Source organism: Coregonus lavaretus (assembly GCF_964263955.1).
Source record: "Coregonus lavaretus genome assembly, chromosome: 21".
Taxonomy (NCBI): Eukaryota; Metazoa; Chordata; class Actinopteri; order Salmoniformes; family Salmonidae; genus Coregonus; species Coregonus lavaretus.
The window spans coordinates 2,824,959-2,839,896 of record NC_140008.1 but is presented as its reverse complement, the minus strand read 5'-3'; the positions used below and the strand labels follow the sequence as shown (position 1 = coordinate 2,839,896).

General features: G+C 46.6%; 1 protein-coding gene across 1 annotated transcript; it reads left to right on the top strand.

Moving 5' to 3' along the window:
- Window positions 1–386: 386 nt before the first annotated feature.
- Window positions 387–14,596, top strand: LOC311148690 (anoctamin-5-like; the record flags this gene model as incomplete). The annotated part of the gene is made up of 11 exons (XM_084185669.1): window positions 387–464; window positions 1,032–1,106; window positions 3,085–3,313; window positions 4,099–4,274; window positions 4,577–4,674; window positions 4,940–5,070; window positions 7,163–7,368; window positions 8,451–8,653; window positions 13,463–13,568; window positions 14,178–14,297; window positions 14,453–14,596. 11 exons carry the CDS (start codon window positions 387–389, stop codon window positions 14,546–14,548), a joined length of 1,518 nt encoding a protein of 505 aa, XP_084041795.1. The 3' UTR covers window positions 14,549–14,596.
- Between the last annotated feature and the right edge of the window lie 342 nt (window positions 14,597–14,938).

The following is a 14,938-nucleotide window of genomic DNA, read 5'->3' as shown; positions in this document are numbered from 1 at the left end:
ACATCTTCACCCTCCACATCTTCACCCTCCACCTCTTCACCCTCCACATTTTCACCCTCCACATCTTCACCCTCCACCTCTTCACCCTCCACATCTTCACCCTCCACATCTTCACCCTCCACATCTTCACCCTCCACATCTTCACCCTCCACCTCTTCACCCTCCACATTTTCACCCTCCACCTCTTCACCCTCCACATTTTCACCCTCCACCTCCCTACCCTCCACCTCTTCACCCTCCACATTTTCACCCTCCACCTCTTCACCCTCCACATTTTCACCCTCCACCTCTTCACCCTCCACATCTTCACCCTCCACATCTTCACCCTCCATATCTTCACCCTCCACATCTTCACCCTCCACCTGTCTGTGACCGTACTGTAGGAGATGGAGTGGGTCCTTGACAGGACGGCAGCTGATCTGGTGGGCAAAGTGCTCCTGTGTTGGGCCACCGTGGTGCTGTGGGTAAGACTGGCACAGAGGGAGGTGGAATGCCAGTTTGATGAGATGTGGAGAGAGGGTTTGGCAGGAGTTGTTTGGCAGGCCTGGCTTGTGCTTCTTACTCACATCTGGATGGAAGATGTCTGAAGCTGACTGCAGTGATTTACCTGGTGAACCATGGAAGCCTTGCTGTTATCAATTACCAATGCTAAAACAGAGTCGGGGTTGGTGTTTAATAGCCTGGTGGTCCAGATCTGGTTCTGCTGTAGAGCCAAATCCCATGGCCATGGTCACAACTATGACCAGAACCATAGACGTTGACTATCTCTGGGACCTGGCTAATAAAAGCATGGATTCACCAGGAAAGGGCTACCGTGGGTCAGTGGACTGGTCTGGGGTCAGGTCAGAAGTTATGGTACAGGGTTGGGGTCCATTCCATTTCAATTAACTTCCCATGAGGGAAAAACTGGAATCAGAATTTCAGTTTACTGAATGAAATGGAATTGAACCCAACTCTGGTAGGACATGTCTGGTAACCATGGTGACTGACTGTGCATGTTGTCCCTGCTTTGCTTGGTTACGGTGTTGTAGGAGATGGAGCCTTACTTACCCGTAACATCCCAGTGTGCTCGTACATCCCTGTCTGGAGCCACCGTCATATTCTGGGTGAGCATTGATTCATTATAGTCTACTCTGTATCTTATTCCTCAACCTCCCTCTCCTCATCTTCCTCCTCCCTCTACTCCTCTCCCTCCGTCTACTTCTCTCCCTCCTCCTGTCTCTCCTCTCTCCTCCTCCTGTCTCCTCCTCTCCCTCCTCCTGTCTCCTCCTCTCCATCCCTCCTCCTTTCTCCTCTCCCTCCTCCTGTCTCCTCCTCTACCTCCCTCTCCTCCTCTCCCTCCTCCTGTCTCCTCCTCTCCCTCCTCCTGTCTCCTCCTCTCCCTCCTCCTGTCTCCTCCTCTCCATCCCTCCTCCTTTCTCCTCTCCCTCCTCCTGTCTCCTCCTCTCCCTCCTCCTGTCTCCTCCTCTCCCTCCTCCTGTCTCCTCCTCTCCCTCCTCCTGTCTCCTCCTCTCCATCCCTCCTCCTTTCTCCTCTCCCTCCTCCTGTCTCCTCCTCTACCTCCTCCTGTCTCCTCCTCTCCCTCCTCCTGTCTCCTTCTCTCCCTCCTCCTGTCTCCTCCTCTCCATCCCTCCTCCTTTCTCCTCTCCCTCCTCCTGTCTCCTCCTCTCCCTCCTCCTGTCTCCTCCTCTCCCTCCTCCTGTCTCCTCCTCTCCCTCCTCCTGTCTCCTCCTCTCCCTCCTCCTGTCTCCTCCTCTCCCTCCTCTTGTCTCCTCCTCTCCCTCCTCCTGTCTCCTCCTCTCCATCCCTCCTCCTTTCTCCTCTCCCTCCTCCTGTCTCCTCTCCCTCCTCCTGTCTCCTCTCCCTCCCTCTCCTCCTCTCCCTCCTCCTGTCTCCATCTCTCCCTCCTCCTGTCTCCTCTCCCTCCTCCTGTCTCCTCCTCTCCCTCTCCTCCTCTCCCTCCTCCTGTCTCCTCTCCCTCCTTCTGTCTCCTCCTCTCCCTCCTCCTGTCTCCTCCTGTCTCCTCCTCCTGTCTCCTCCTCTCCCTCCCTCTCCTTCTCTCCCTCTCCTCCTCTCCCTCCTCCTGTCTCCTCTCCCTCCCTCTCCTCCTCTCCCTCCTCCTGTCTCCTCCTCTCCCTCTCCTCCTCTCCCTCCTCCTGTCTCCTCTCCCTCCTTCTGTCTCCTCCTCTCCCTCCTCCTGTCTCCTCTCCCTCCTTCTGTCTCCTCCTGTCTCCTCCTCCTGTCTCCTCCTCTCCCTCCCTCTCCTTCTCTCCCTCCTCCTGTCTCCTCCTCTCCCTCCTCCTGTCTCCTCCTCTCCCTCCTCCTGTCTCCTCCTCTCCCTCCTCCTGTCTCCTCCTCTCCCTCCTCCTGTCTCCTCCTCTCCTCCTCCTGTCTCCTCCTCTCCCTCCTTCTGTCTCCTCCTCTCCCTCCTCCTGTCTCCTTCTCTCCCTCCTATTGTCTCCTCCTCTACCTCCCTCTCCTCCTCTCCCTCCTCCTGTCTCCTCTCCCTCCCTCTCCTCCTCTCCCTCCTCCTGTCCCCTCCTCTCCCTCCTCCTGTCTCTTCTTCACTCAACTCACCTTCCTCTTCATCAGTATCTTCTTCATATGATCCTCATCACTCCTTATCCTTATCCTTACCAACACCAACAAATCTTCCATATTTCTCAGAACAATGTAGAAAATGTTTGGAAATAGTATTGAGAGATACTTTTACAATACATATGGATCAAAAACTGTGTGAGTAATTGCATAAATGTCATAGGCTGAACTAGTTGCTGAATGTGCATGTTTTTTTTTTTTATAAGCATGTGCACCATACTTTAGTGTTTTTTTTTAGATGCTATTGTTTTAATTATTTACTATTTAATTCTGTGTTGATGTGGTGGTGATTGTGTCTGTGTGTGAAGCCGTTTCTGTTCTACTAGTTAGTGTAACAATGTACTGTTTGGTTTGGCATCATTTCCATTTCAAATTCAGTCAATTCAGTTGAATTTCAACTTCACATGACTTCCTGAATTGTATCTGTCCCTTACGTACACCCTCACACCTATGCCCTCTCTCCACCAATCCCCTCCTCTCCCTCAGATCTCCCTGATCATAGCGTGTATCATCGGGGTGATAGCGTACCGTCTCGCTGTGTACGCGGCATTTGCTAGCATCATGAAGGACAGCCCCACCAACAACATCCACGTGGTGGGCTCCTTCATCACCCCTCAGCTCGCCACCTCTGTCACCGCGTCCTGCATCAACTTCGTCATCATCATGATCCTCAATGTGATGTATGAGAGAGTGGCCATCTGGATCACTGACATGGGTAAGATAGAGAGTAGTCATCCGGATCACTGACATGGGTAAGATGGGGAGAAGGTAGGATGGGTAAGATGGGGAGAAGGTAGGATGGGTAAGATGGGGAGAAGGTAGGATGGGTAAGATAGGGAGAAGGTGGGATGGGTAAGATGGGGAGAAGGTAGGATGGGTAAGATAGGGAGAAGGTAGGATGGGTAAGATGGGGAGAAGGTAGGATGGGTAAGATAGGGAGAAGGTAGGATGGGTAAGATAGGGAGAAGGTAGGATGGGTAAGATAGAGAGAAGGTAGGATGGGTAAGATAGGGAGAAGGTAGGATGGGTAAGATAGAGAGAAGGTAGGATGGGTAAGATAGGGAGAAGGTAGGATGGGTAAGATAGAGAGAAGGTAGGATGGGTAAGATAGGGAGAAGGTAGGATGGGTAAGATAGAGAGAAGGTAGGATGGGTAAGATAGGGAGAAGGTAGGATGGGTAAGATAGGGAGAAGGTAGGATGGGTAAGATAGGGAGAAGGTAGGATGGGTAAGATAGGGAGAAGGTAGGATGGGTAACAGGGTAGAGAGAAAGATTGTTGTTTTAAATCAGATTACAAACAGATAAAGACTTATTTCTAGTTGCTAAAAAGACAATACCAAAATGTGTTTTTACAACCAGTTTGCAACCTGACAATGACAATAGGAATGACGTCGTTAAAAGACAGTCGCAGCACTGCTTGAGTGAATCAATGCTGATTTACTAATAGACAATCAATTGCTTATTGTAGACTCTCCTTGTTGTGAATGTTGCTTTCCTCAGAGGTCCCCAAGACCCACCTGGAGTACGAGAACAAGCTGACAGTGAAAATGTTCCTGTTCCAGTTTGTCAACTACTACTCTTCCTGTTTCTACGTGGCCTTCTTCAAGGGGAAGTTCGTCGGCCGTCCTGGAGACTACATCTACATGTTCGGCTGGAGCAAGCTGAGGAACGAGGAGGTGGAGTGCTTACTTTCTACTACGTCATATAACGAGAATTACAACCAACCGGTCCCTGCTACAACCAGTTTAACACGTCCAATTCATAACAAGGTCAAAACGTCGTATTTTTAGTTGTTATCGCATCAGATACCCTGGCTACAACCAGATGGACATATATATTTTTTTTTCGGATTGCCAAAACAACGTTAGCAAAACGTTCCTTATACAACCAGTACAACTTGACCCTGCAACCAGTTCTGCCCATTGTGAGGAAGATGAAAACCTGGACTTGACTTGACCCCATGTCTGTCCTTCCCCAGTGTGACCCCGGTGGCTGTCTCATTGAGCTGACCACTCAGCTGGTCATAGTGATGGCAGGCAAACAGGTGTGGGGTAACGTCCAGGAGGCTCTGGTCCCGTAAGTATTCATTCTGACATTGCCGACCGACATCTAAGGTCAGTAAACACGTTATCTTGGGGGGTCAAATCCTAACTTAAGATGTGTGTGTGTACTCTGACTTAACTTGGAATTGGAGGGGTAAATCATTAATAATGAAAGATCTGCGCTAAAACTCGAGTCACGCATGCTGATATCAACTTAGGCTTCTGCCCTTTAGCTTTCTATACATTCTAGCCACAAATTTGAAGAGCAGTACCTCTGACCACTGTGTCGATACGTCCAGGTGGCTACTGAACTGGTGGGGGAGCCGTAAAGCCCGCAGCCACCCAGAGAGTCTGTACAGCCGCTGGGAGCAGGACCACGACCTGCAGAACTTTAGCCATCTGGGACTCTTTTATGAGTACCTGGAGATGGGTGAGTACACAGACCAATACATATATGCCTTGCCATTTTCATATATATATATATATATAGCTCTAACCACTTAGCATACATCTATCCCTAAAAACGTAGCATATACAGTGCATTCGGAAAGTATTCAGACCCCTTTGACTTTTTCCCAAAATAAATTACATTACAGCCTTATTCTAAAATGTATTAAATAAAAAAAAATCCTCATCAATTTACACACAGTACCCCATAAGGACAAAGCAAAAACAGGTTTTTAGAAATGTTGGCAAATTTATTAAAAACAAAAAACAGAAATACCTTATTTACATAAGTATTCAGACCCTTTGCTATGAGACTAAACAATGAGCTGAAATGAGTTTAAATTGATTGGACATGATTTAGAAAGACACACAGGTCCCACAGTTGACAGTGCATGTCAGAGCAAAAACTAAGCCATGAGGTCGAAGGAATTGTCCGTAGACGCTCTGAGACAGGATTGTGTCGAGGCACAGATCTGGGGAAGGGTAACAAAAAATGTCTGCAGCATTGAAGGTCCCCAAGAACACAGTGGCCTCATTCTTAAATGGAAGAAGTTTGGAACCACCAAGACTCTTTGGAGGAGAAGGGCCTTGGTCAGGGAGGTGACTAAGAACCCGATGGTCACTCTGACAGAGCTCTAGAGTTCCTCTGTGGAGATGGGAGAACCTTCCAGAAGGACAACCATCTCTGTAGCACTCCACCAATCAGGCCTTTATGGTAGAGTGGCCAGACGGAAGCCACTCCTCAGTAAAAGGCACATGACAGCCCGCTTGGAGTTTGCCAAAAGGCACCTAAAGACTCTCAGAACATGACAAACAAGATTCTCTGGTCTGATGAAACCAAGATTGAACTCTTTGGCCTGAATGCCAAGCGTCATGTCTGGAGGAAACCTGGCACCATCCCTACGGTGAAGCATGGTGGTGGCAGCATAATGCTGTGGGGATGTTTTTCAGAGGCAGGGACTGGGAGACTAGTCAGGATCGAGGGAAAGATGAACGGAGCAAAGTACAGAGAGATCCTTGATGAAAACCTGCTCCAGAGCGCTCAGGACCTCAGACTGGGGTGAAGGTTCACCTTCCAACAAGACAACGACCCTAAGCACACAGCCAAGATAATGCAGGAGTGGCTTTAGGACAAGTCTCTGAATGTCCTTGAGTGGCCCAGCCAGAGTCCGGACTTGAACCCCGATCAAATATCTCTGGAGAGACCTGAAAATAGCTGTGCAGCGACGCTCCCCATCCAACCTGACAGAGCTTGAGAGGATCTGCAGAGAAGAATGGGAGAAACTCCCCAAATACAGGTGTGCCAAGCTTGTAGCGTCATATCCAAGAAGACTTGAGGCTGTAATCTCTGTCAAGGGTGCATCAACAAAGTACTGAGTAAAGGGTCTGAATACTTGTGTAAATGTGACATTTCAGTCTTTTTATTTTTTATAGATTTGCAGACAAAAAAAAAAACTTTGTCATTATGGGGTATTGTGTGTAGATTGATGAGGGGGAAAAAAACAATTTAATCCATTTTAGAACAAGGCTGTAACGTAACAAAATGTGGAAAAAGTCAAGGACCCTGAATACTTTCTGAATGCGCTGTAGGCGCTTTCTCAATTAGTCTTTCCTTGAATCCTGGTATCGTCTCTCTTCACCTCCTTATTAAAATGTTTTGGAGGAGATCCGAGGGAGGGACGTTGTATCTTCTCCATTGCGTTTTGAGAAGTGGAAGGGGATGCAAGAAATCGAGGAAAGTAGAATTGAGAAACAGCCATACCCTCTAAAGAAATTTAGAAACAATGGATTGAGAAACAGCCATACCCTCTAAAGAAATTTAGAAACATGGATTGAGAAACAGCCATACCCTCTAAAGAAATTTAGAATCAATGGATTGAGAAACAGCCATACCCTCTAAAGAAATGTAATACTCACCATCATATCTCCTCTCCTCTCCTCTCCTCTCCTCTCCCCTCCTCTCCTCTCCCCTCTCCTCTCCTCTCCTCTCCTCTCCTCTCCTCTCCTCTCCCCTCCCCTCTCCTCTCCTCTCCTCTCCTCTCCTCTCCTCTCCTCTCCTCTCCTCTCCTCCACAGTGATCCAGTTTGGTTTCATCACTCTGTTCGTGGCCTCCTTCCCTCTGGCCCCCCTGCTGGCGCTGTTGAACAACATCATAGAGGTTAGAGTGGATGCCTGGAAGTTCACCACCCAGTTCCGCCGGCCCGTGGCGGCCAAGGCCCACAGCATCGGAGCCTGGCAGGAAATACTGAACGGAGTTGCCGTCTTCTCAGTCGTCACCAACGTGAGTATGGCTGTCCTAAAGTACAGTAGAGTGTATAGTACATTAGAATATAGTACAGTACAGTAGAGTAGAGTGTAGAGTACAATAGAATATTGTAGAGTGTAGAGTACAGTTCAGTAGAATACAGTTCAGTAGAGTAGAGTAGAGTACAATAGTGTAGAGTACAATACAGTAGAGTAGAGTAGAGTACTGTATAGTGTAGAGTACAGTATATTACAGTAGAGTACAGTATAGTACAGTGGAGTGTAGAGTAGAGTACTGTATATTGTAGAGTACTGTATATTGTAGAGTACTGTATAGTGTAGAGTACAGTAGAATATAGTAGAGTACAGTAGAGTACAGTAGAGTACAGTAGAGTACAGTACAGTAGAGTACAGTAGAGTATAGTAGAGTACAGTACAGTAGAGTACAGTACAGTACAGTAGAGTACAGTAGAGTATAGTAGAGTACAGTAGAGTATAGTAGAGTACAGTACAGTAGAGTACAGTAGAGTATAGTAGAGTACAGTACAGTAGAGTACAGTAGAGTATAGTAGAGTACAGTACAGTAGAGTACAGTAGAGTATAGTACAGTACAGTAGAGTATAGTACAGTAGTGTAGAGTGTAGAATATAGTGTAGAGTACAGTAGGGTACAGCAGTGTAGAGTAGAGTACAGTAGAGTGTTGAGTAGAGGGTAGTATAGAATACAGTACAGTAGAGTAGAGTACAGTAGTATAGAATACAGTACAGTACAGTAGAGTGTAGAGTGTAGAGTAGAATAGAGTACAGTAGTATAGAGTAGAGTACAGTACAGTAGAGATAGAGTGTAGAGTAGGCCCTGAGCATAGGGGCCTGACAAGAGATACTCAACGAAGTGGTCGTGCTCTCGTTTGTTACTAACGTTAGTATAGCAGTCCTGGTCCTGTAGAGTAGAGTAGAGTAGAATATACTAGAATCAAGTAGAAGCTGTGTTCTTGTGGTCTTGTTTGATATATCGACCTATGGGACTTTCCCTATATTCAGTGCTTATAATCCTCCTATAAACATATATTTTTTGTTAACGTTAGTTTTAATATCTAAAACCGCTCTTTCCACCCCTCAGGCGTTCATCGTAGCCTTCACATCAGACATGATTCCCCGGCTGGTGTACATGTATGCCTACAGCCCTGGCAACGATCTCTCTATGAAGGGCTACATCAACAATAGCCTGTCGGTGTTCAACATCTCTGGGTTCTCTGACGACAACCGGCCTGATGATGGAGAAAGCCCTGAATGGTTCAACAGCTCTGTCATCACCACCTGCAGGTAGGTCTGTGTATGTGTCTGTGTCTGTGTCTGTGTCTGTGTGTCTGTGTCTGTGTCTGTGTCTGTGTATGTGTCTGTGTATGTGTCTGTGTGTGTGTCTGTGTGTCTGTGTGTCTGTGTGTCTGTGTGTGTGTGTCTGTGTCTGTGTGTGTGTGTGTGTGTGTGTGTGTGTGTGTGTGTGTGTGTGTTTCTGTGTCTGTGTATGTGTGTGTCTGTGTCTGTGTGTGTGTGTGTGTGTGTGTGTGTGTGTGTGTGTGTGTGTGTTTCTGTGTGTGTGTGTGTGTGTGTGTGTCTGTGTCTGTGTCGGGTGTGTGTGTGTGTGTGTGTGTGTGTGTGTGTGTGTGTGTGTGTGTGTGTGTGTGTGTGTGTGGCAGCAGCAGTAGTAATAGTTCAAATCAAATCTAATTGTATTTGCCACATGCACCGAATACAACAGGTGTAGTAGACCTTACAGTGAAATGCTTACAAGTCCTTAACCAACAATGCAGTTTTAAGAAAGAATAAGTGTTAAGTAAATAATAGATAAGTAAAAAATAAAAAAATAATTAAAGAGCAGCAGTAAAATAAAATAACAGTAGGGAGGCTATATACAGGGGGTACCGGTACAGAGTCAATGTGCGGGGGTACAGGTTAGTCGAGGTAATTGAGGTAATATGTACATGTGGGTAGAGTTAAAGTGACTATGCATAGATAATAAACAGAGTAGCAGCAGCGTAAAAGAGGGGGATGGGGTGGGGTGGGGTGGGGGGGCAGTGCAAATAGTCCGGGTAGCCATGATTAGCTGTTCAGGAGTCTTATGGCTTGGGGGTAGAAGCTGTTATGAAGCCTTTTGGCGTTCCGGTACTGCTTGACGTGCGGTTGCAGAGAGAACAGTCTATGATGTGGCAGGGCTTGAAAACTATTACAGACTACTAAGGGAAGCTGCCCAGTGACACAAGCCTACCAGACGAGCTAAATTACTTCTATGCTCACTTCGAGGCAAGCAACACTGAAGCATGCATGAGAGCACCAGCTGTTCCGGATGACTATGTGATCACGCTCTCCGTAGCCGATGTGAGTAAGACTTTTAAGCAGGTCAACATTCACAAGGCCGCAGAGCCAGACGGATTACCAGGACGTGTACTCCGAGCATGTGCTGACTAACTGGCAAGTGTCTTCACCGACATTTTCAACATGTCCCTGACTGAGTCTGTAATACCAACATGTTTCAAGCAGACCACCATAGTCCCCGTGCCCAAGGACACTAAGATAACCTGCCTAAATGACTACCGACCCGTAGCACTGACGTCTGTAACCATGAAGCGCTTTGAAAGGCTGATCATGGCTCACATCAACACCATTATCCCAGAAACTCTAGACCCACTCCAATTTGCATACAGCCCCAACAGATCCACAGATGATGCAATCTCTATTGCACTCCACACTGCCCTTTCCCACCTGGACAAGAGGAACACCTACGTGAGAATGCTATTCATTGACTACAGCTCAGCGTTCAACACCATAGTGCCCTCAAAGCTCATCACTAAGCTAAGGATCCTGGGACTAAACACCTCCCTCTGCAACTGGATCCTGGACTTCCTGACGGGCCGCCCCCAGGTGGCAAGGGTAGGTAACAACACATCTGCTGGCAACTGCTCGGCCTCCGACCGCAATGCACCCAGTACATCACTGGGGCCAAGCTTCCTGCCATCCAGGACCTCTGAAGACACTTGCTAGTTGGTCAGCGCATGCTCGGAGTACGCGTCCTGGTAATCCGTCTGGCCCTGCGGCCTTGTGAATATCGACCTACTTAAAAGTTTTACTCACATCGGCTAAGGAGAGCGTGATCACATAGTCATCCGGAACAGTTGACGCTCTCATGCATGCTTCAGTGTTGCTGCCTCGAAGCGAGCGTAGAAGTGATTTAGCTCGTCTGGTAGGCCTGTGTCACTGGGCAGCTCGCGGCTATGCTTCCCTTTGTAGTCTGTAATAGTTTGCAAACCCTGCCACATCCGACGAGCGTCGGAGCCAGTGTAGTACGATTCAATCTTAGTCCTGTATTGACGCTTTGCCTGTTTGATGGTTCTTCGGAGGGTATAGCGGGATTTCTTATAAGCGTCCGGGTTAGAGTCCTGCTCCTTGAAAGCTGCAGCTCTACCCTTTAGCTCAGTGCGGATGTTGCCTGTAATCCATGGCTTCTGGTTGGGGTATGTACGTACGGTCACTGTGGGGACGACGTCATCGATGCACTTATTGATAAAGCCATTGACTGATGTGGTGTACTCCTCAATGCCATCGGAAGAATCCCGGAACATATTCTAGTCTGTGCTAGCAAAACAGTCCTGTAGCTTAGCATCTGCGTCATCTGACCACTTCCTTATTAACCAAGTCACTGGTGCTTCCTGCTTTAGTTTTTGCTTATAAGCAGGAATCAGGAGGATAGAGTTATGGTCAGATTTGCCAAATGGAGGGCGAGGGAGAGCTTTGTATGCGTCTCTGTGTGTGGAGTAAAGGTGGTCTAAGAGTTTTTTTTTCCTCTGGTTGCACATTTAACATGCTGGTAGAAATAAGGTAGAACGGATTTAAGTTTCCCTGCATTAACGTCCCCGGCCACTAGGAGCGCTGCCTCTGGATGAGCGTTTTCCTGTTTGCTTATGGCCTTGTACAGCTCATTGAGTGCAATCTTAGTACCAGCATCGGTTTGTGGTGGTAAATAGACAGCTATGAAAAATAGTATCTTGGTAAATAGTGTGGTCTACAGCTTATCATGAGATACTACCTCAGGCGAGCAAAACCTTGAGACTTCCTTAATATTAGATTTTGTACACCAGCTGTTGTTTACAAATATACACAGACCGCCACCCCTTGTCTTACCGGAGTCAGCCGTTCTATCCTGCCGATGTAGCGTATAGCCCACTAGCTGTATGTTATCCATGTCGTCGTTCAGCCACGACTCGGTGAAACATAAGATATTACAGTTTTTAATGTCCCGTTGGTAGGATATCCGTGATCGTAGGTTGTCTATTTTGTTTTCCAATGATTGTACGTTGGCTAATAGGACTGATGGTAGAGGCAGATTACTCGCTCGCCGTCGGATCCTTACAAGGTACCCCGACCTACGTCCACCATATCTCAGTCTCTTTCTCATGTGAATGACGGGGATTTGGGCCTTGTCGGGTGTCTGTAGGATATCCTTCGCGTCCGACTCGTTGAAGAAAAAATCTTCGTCCAATACGACGTGAGTAATCGCTGTCCTGATATCCAGAAGCTCTTTTTGGTCATAAGAGACGGTGGCAGAAACATTATGTACAGAATAAATTACAAATAACGCGAAAAAACACACATAATAGTACAATTGGTTAGGGGGGCGTAAAACGGCTGCCATCTCCTGTAGTAGTAGTAGTAGTAGTAGTAGTAGTAGCAGTAGTAGTAGTACCAGTGCTAGCAGTAGTAGCAGTAGTAGTAGTTGTATTAGTAGTAGTTGTAGTAGTAATCATAGTAGTAGTAGTAATCATAGTAGTGGTAGTAGTAGTAGTATTAATAGTAGTAGTAGTAGTAGTAGCAGTAGTAGTGTGAATAGTAGTAGTAGTAGTAATAATAGTAGTATTAGTATTAGTAATAGTATTAGTAGTAGTAGCAGTAGGAGTAGTAGAAGTAGGTAGTAGCAGCAGCAGTAGTAGTAGCAGTAGTAGTAGTAGTTCTAGTTGTAGTAGTAGCAGTAGTAACATGTTGTAGCAGCAGTAGTAGTAGCAGCAGTAGTAGTTAGTAGTAATATTAGTAGCAGTAGTAGTTAGTAGTAGTAGTAGTAGTAGTAGTAGTAGTAGTAGTAGTAGCAGCAGTAATAGTAGTAGCAGTAGTAGTTAGTAGTAATAGTAGCAGTAGTAGTAGTAGTAGCAGCAGTAATAGTAGTAGCAGTAGTAGTTAGTAGTAGTAGTAGCAGTAGTAGTAGTAGTAGCAGCAGTAGTAGTAGTAGCAGCAGCAGTAGTTAGTACCAGTAGTAGTAGTACCAGTAGTAGTAGTAGTAGTAATAGTAGCAGTAGTTAGTAGTAATAGGAGTAGTAGTAGAAGTAGTAATAGTAGCAGTAGTAGTAGTAGTAGTAGTAGTAGTAGTTAGTAGTAATGTTAGTAGTAGTAGTAGTAGTAGTAGTAGTAGTAGTAGTAGTAGTAGTAGTTAGTAGTAATAGTAGTAGTAGTAAAAGTAGTAGTAATAGAAGTAGTAGTAGAAGTAGTAGTAGTAGTAGTAGTTAGTACTAGTAGTAGTTAGTAGTAGAAGTAGTAGTAGTAGTAGTAGTAGTAGTAGTAGTAGTAGTAGTAGCAGCAGTAGCAGTAGCAGTAGCAGTAGTAGTAGTAGTAGGAGTAGTAGTTAGTAGTAGTAGTAGTAGCAGTAGTAGTAGTAGTTAGTACTAGTAGTAGTAGTAGTAGTAGTAGTTAGTAGTAGTAGTAGTAGTTAGTAGTAGTAGTAGTAGTAGTAGCAGCAGTAGTTAGTAGTAGCAGCAGCAGTAGCAGCAGCAGTAGCAGTAGCAGTAGCAGTAGCAGTAGCAGTAGCAGTAGTAGTAGTAGTAGGAGTAGGAGTAGTAGTTAGTAGTAGTAGTAGCAGCAGTAGTAGTAGTAGGTAGTAGTAGTAGCAGTAGCAGTAGTAGAAGTAGTAGTAGTATTTACCGCTGATGGGGAGAGCCCTGCATGGTTCAGAGCTCTGGCATAGGGGTGTGTGGATTGGAGGGGGATTATGTTTAATGTGTTTTTCGTGTAGGTACCGTAACTACCGCTAACCCCCGGCCCATGAGAAGCAGCGTGTGTGTTTATAACCACTCCTGTTTCCCTGTCCTCTAGGTATCGTGACTACCGCTACCCTCCAGGCCATGAGAAGCAGTACACCCACACCATGCAGTTCTGGCACATCCTGGCTGCCAAGCTGGCCTTCATCATTATCATGGAGGTAGGACAGATACATCCTGGCTGCCAAGCTGGCCTTCATCATTATCATGGAAGTAGGACAGATACATCCTGGCTGCCAAGCTGGCCTTCATTGGGGATATTATCTGTATTTCCAGAGTGAGCCAGAGGTTACATTTGTGTTGCTACTATATTCCAAATGTGAGCTTTCCCCAGTGGTGCAGTGGTCTAAGGCACTGCATCGCAGTGCTAGCTGTGCCACTAGAGATCCTGGTTCGTATCCAGGCTCTGTCGTATCCGGCCGCGACTGGGAGACCCATGGGGCGGCGCACAATTGGCCCAGCGTCGTCCAGGGTAGGGGAGGGAATGGCATGGCAGGGATGTAGCTCAGTAGAGCATGGCGTTTGCAACGCCAGGGTTGTGGGTTCGATTCCCACGGGGGGCCATGAAAAAAATTAAATAATCATAATAATGTATGTACTCACTAACTGTAAGTCGCTCTGGATAAGAGCGTCTGCTAAATAATGTAAATGTCAGCCAGAGGTTACGTTTGGGTTGCTACTGTATTTCCAGTGTGAGCCAGAGGTTACGTTTGGGTTCCATCTCTTCACTTCCTGATTATTTAATTGATTGGTCTTCTCTTGTCTCCCAGCACGTGGTGTTCATGGTGAAGTTCTTTGTGGCATGGATGATTCCTGACGTTCCCGCTGGGGTGAAGGCCAGGGTCAAACGGGAACGCTACCTCATCCAGGAGTACCTCCACAATTACGAGGTATTTATCGTCATGAAACATTCAACATGCACTTAATAACACACGTATGTATGTAGTTTCCTTTATTTAACCAAGTAGCCGATGTAATACACACATCATTCAAAACGGATACATTCATCCGCTGTTTTTCTGGGTCTTTGTTTCATTAACCTCAGGTGGAGAATCTGAAGATTCAGCTAAGCCAGAGGAACGACGACTGCCTCTCCAACCCCGGCATATCCCGACACGAAGTGCTGTCCGAGTGTCTCTAGCACCCGTCCCCCGCCCTCCGCCCTCCGATTTGATTTTGGCTCCTGTTCATTAGGGCACACAACTGAATTTTTTATTTTAAACAAATTTTCAACAGGAAATTTAAATGAGCGTTTTGTTATTGGACAAAGTCCAGATCGGACGATTCCCAGTTTGAGTCTGTTTTGTTCCGTTTGGTGCCTAATGAACAGGACCCTGTTCAGATTGGGCTGGGGCCTGGGTCGGTCTTTAGGAAATTCTCTATAAACTACCCTGAACGGCAGGAGATCTGTAAGGACTCTGTCTGCTGGTTGAGTGGAGAAGAATCCTCACAGAAAATAGTGCTTTGAGTACGTCAGTTAGTAGAATGTATAAATCGAATTCATCATCATCATCATTAAATACAAGGAGAT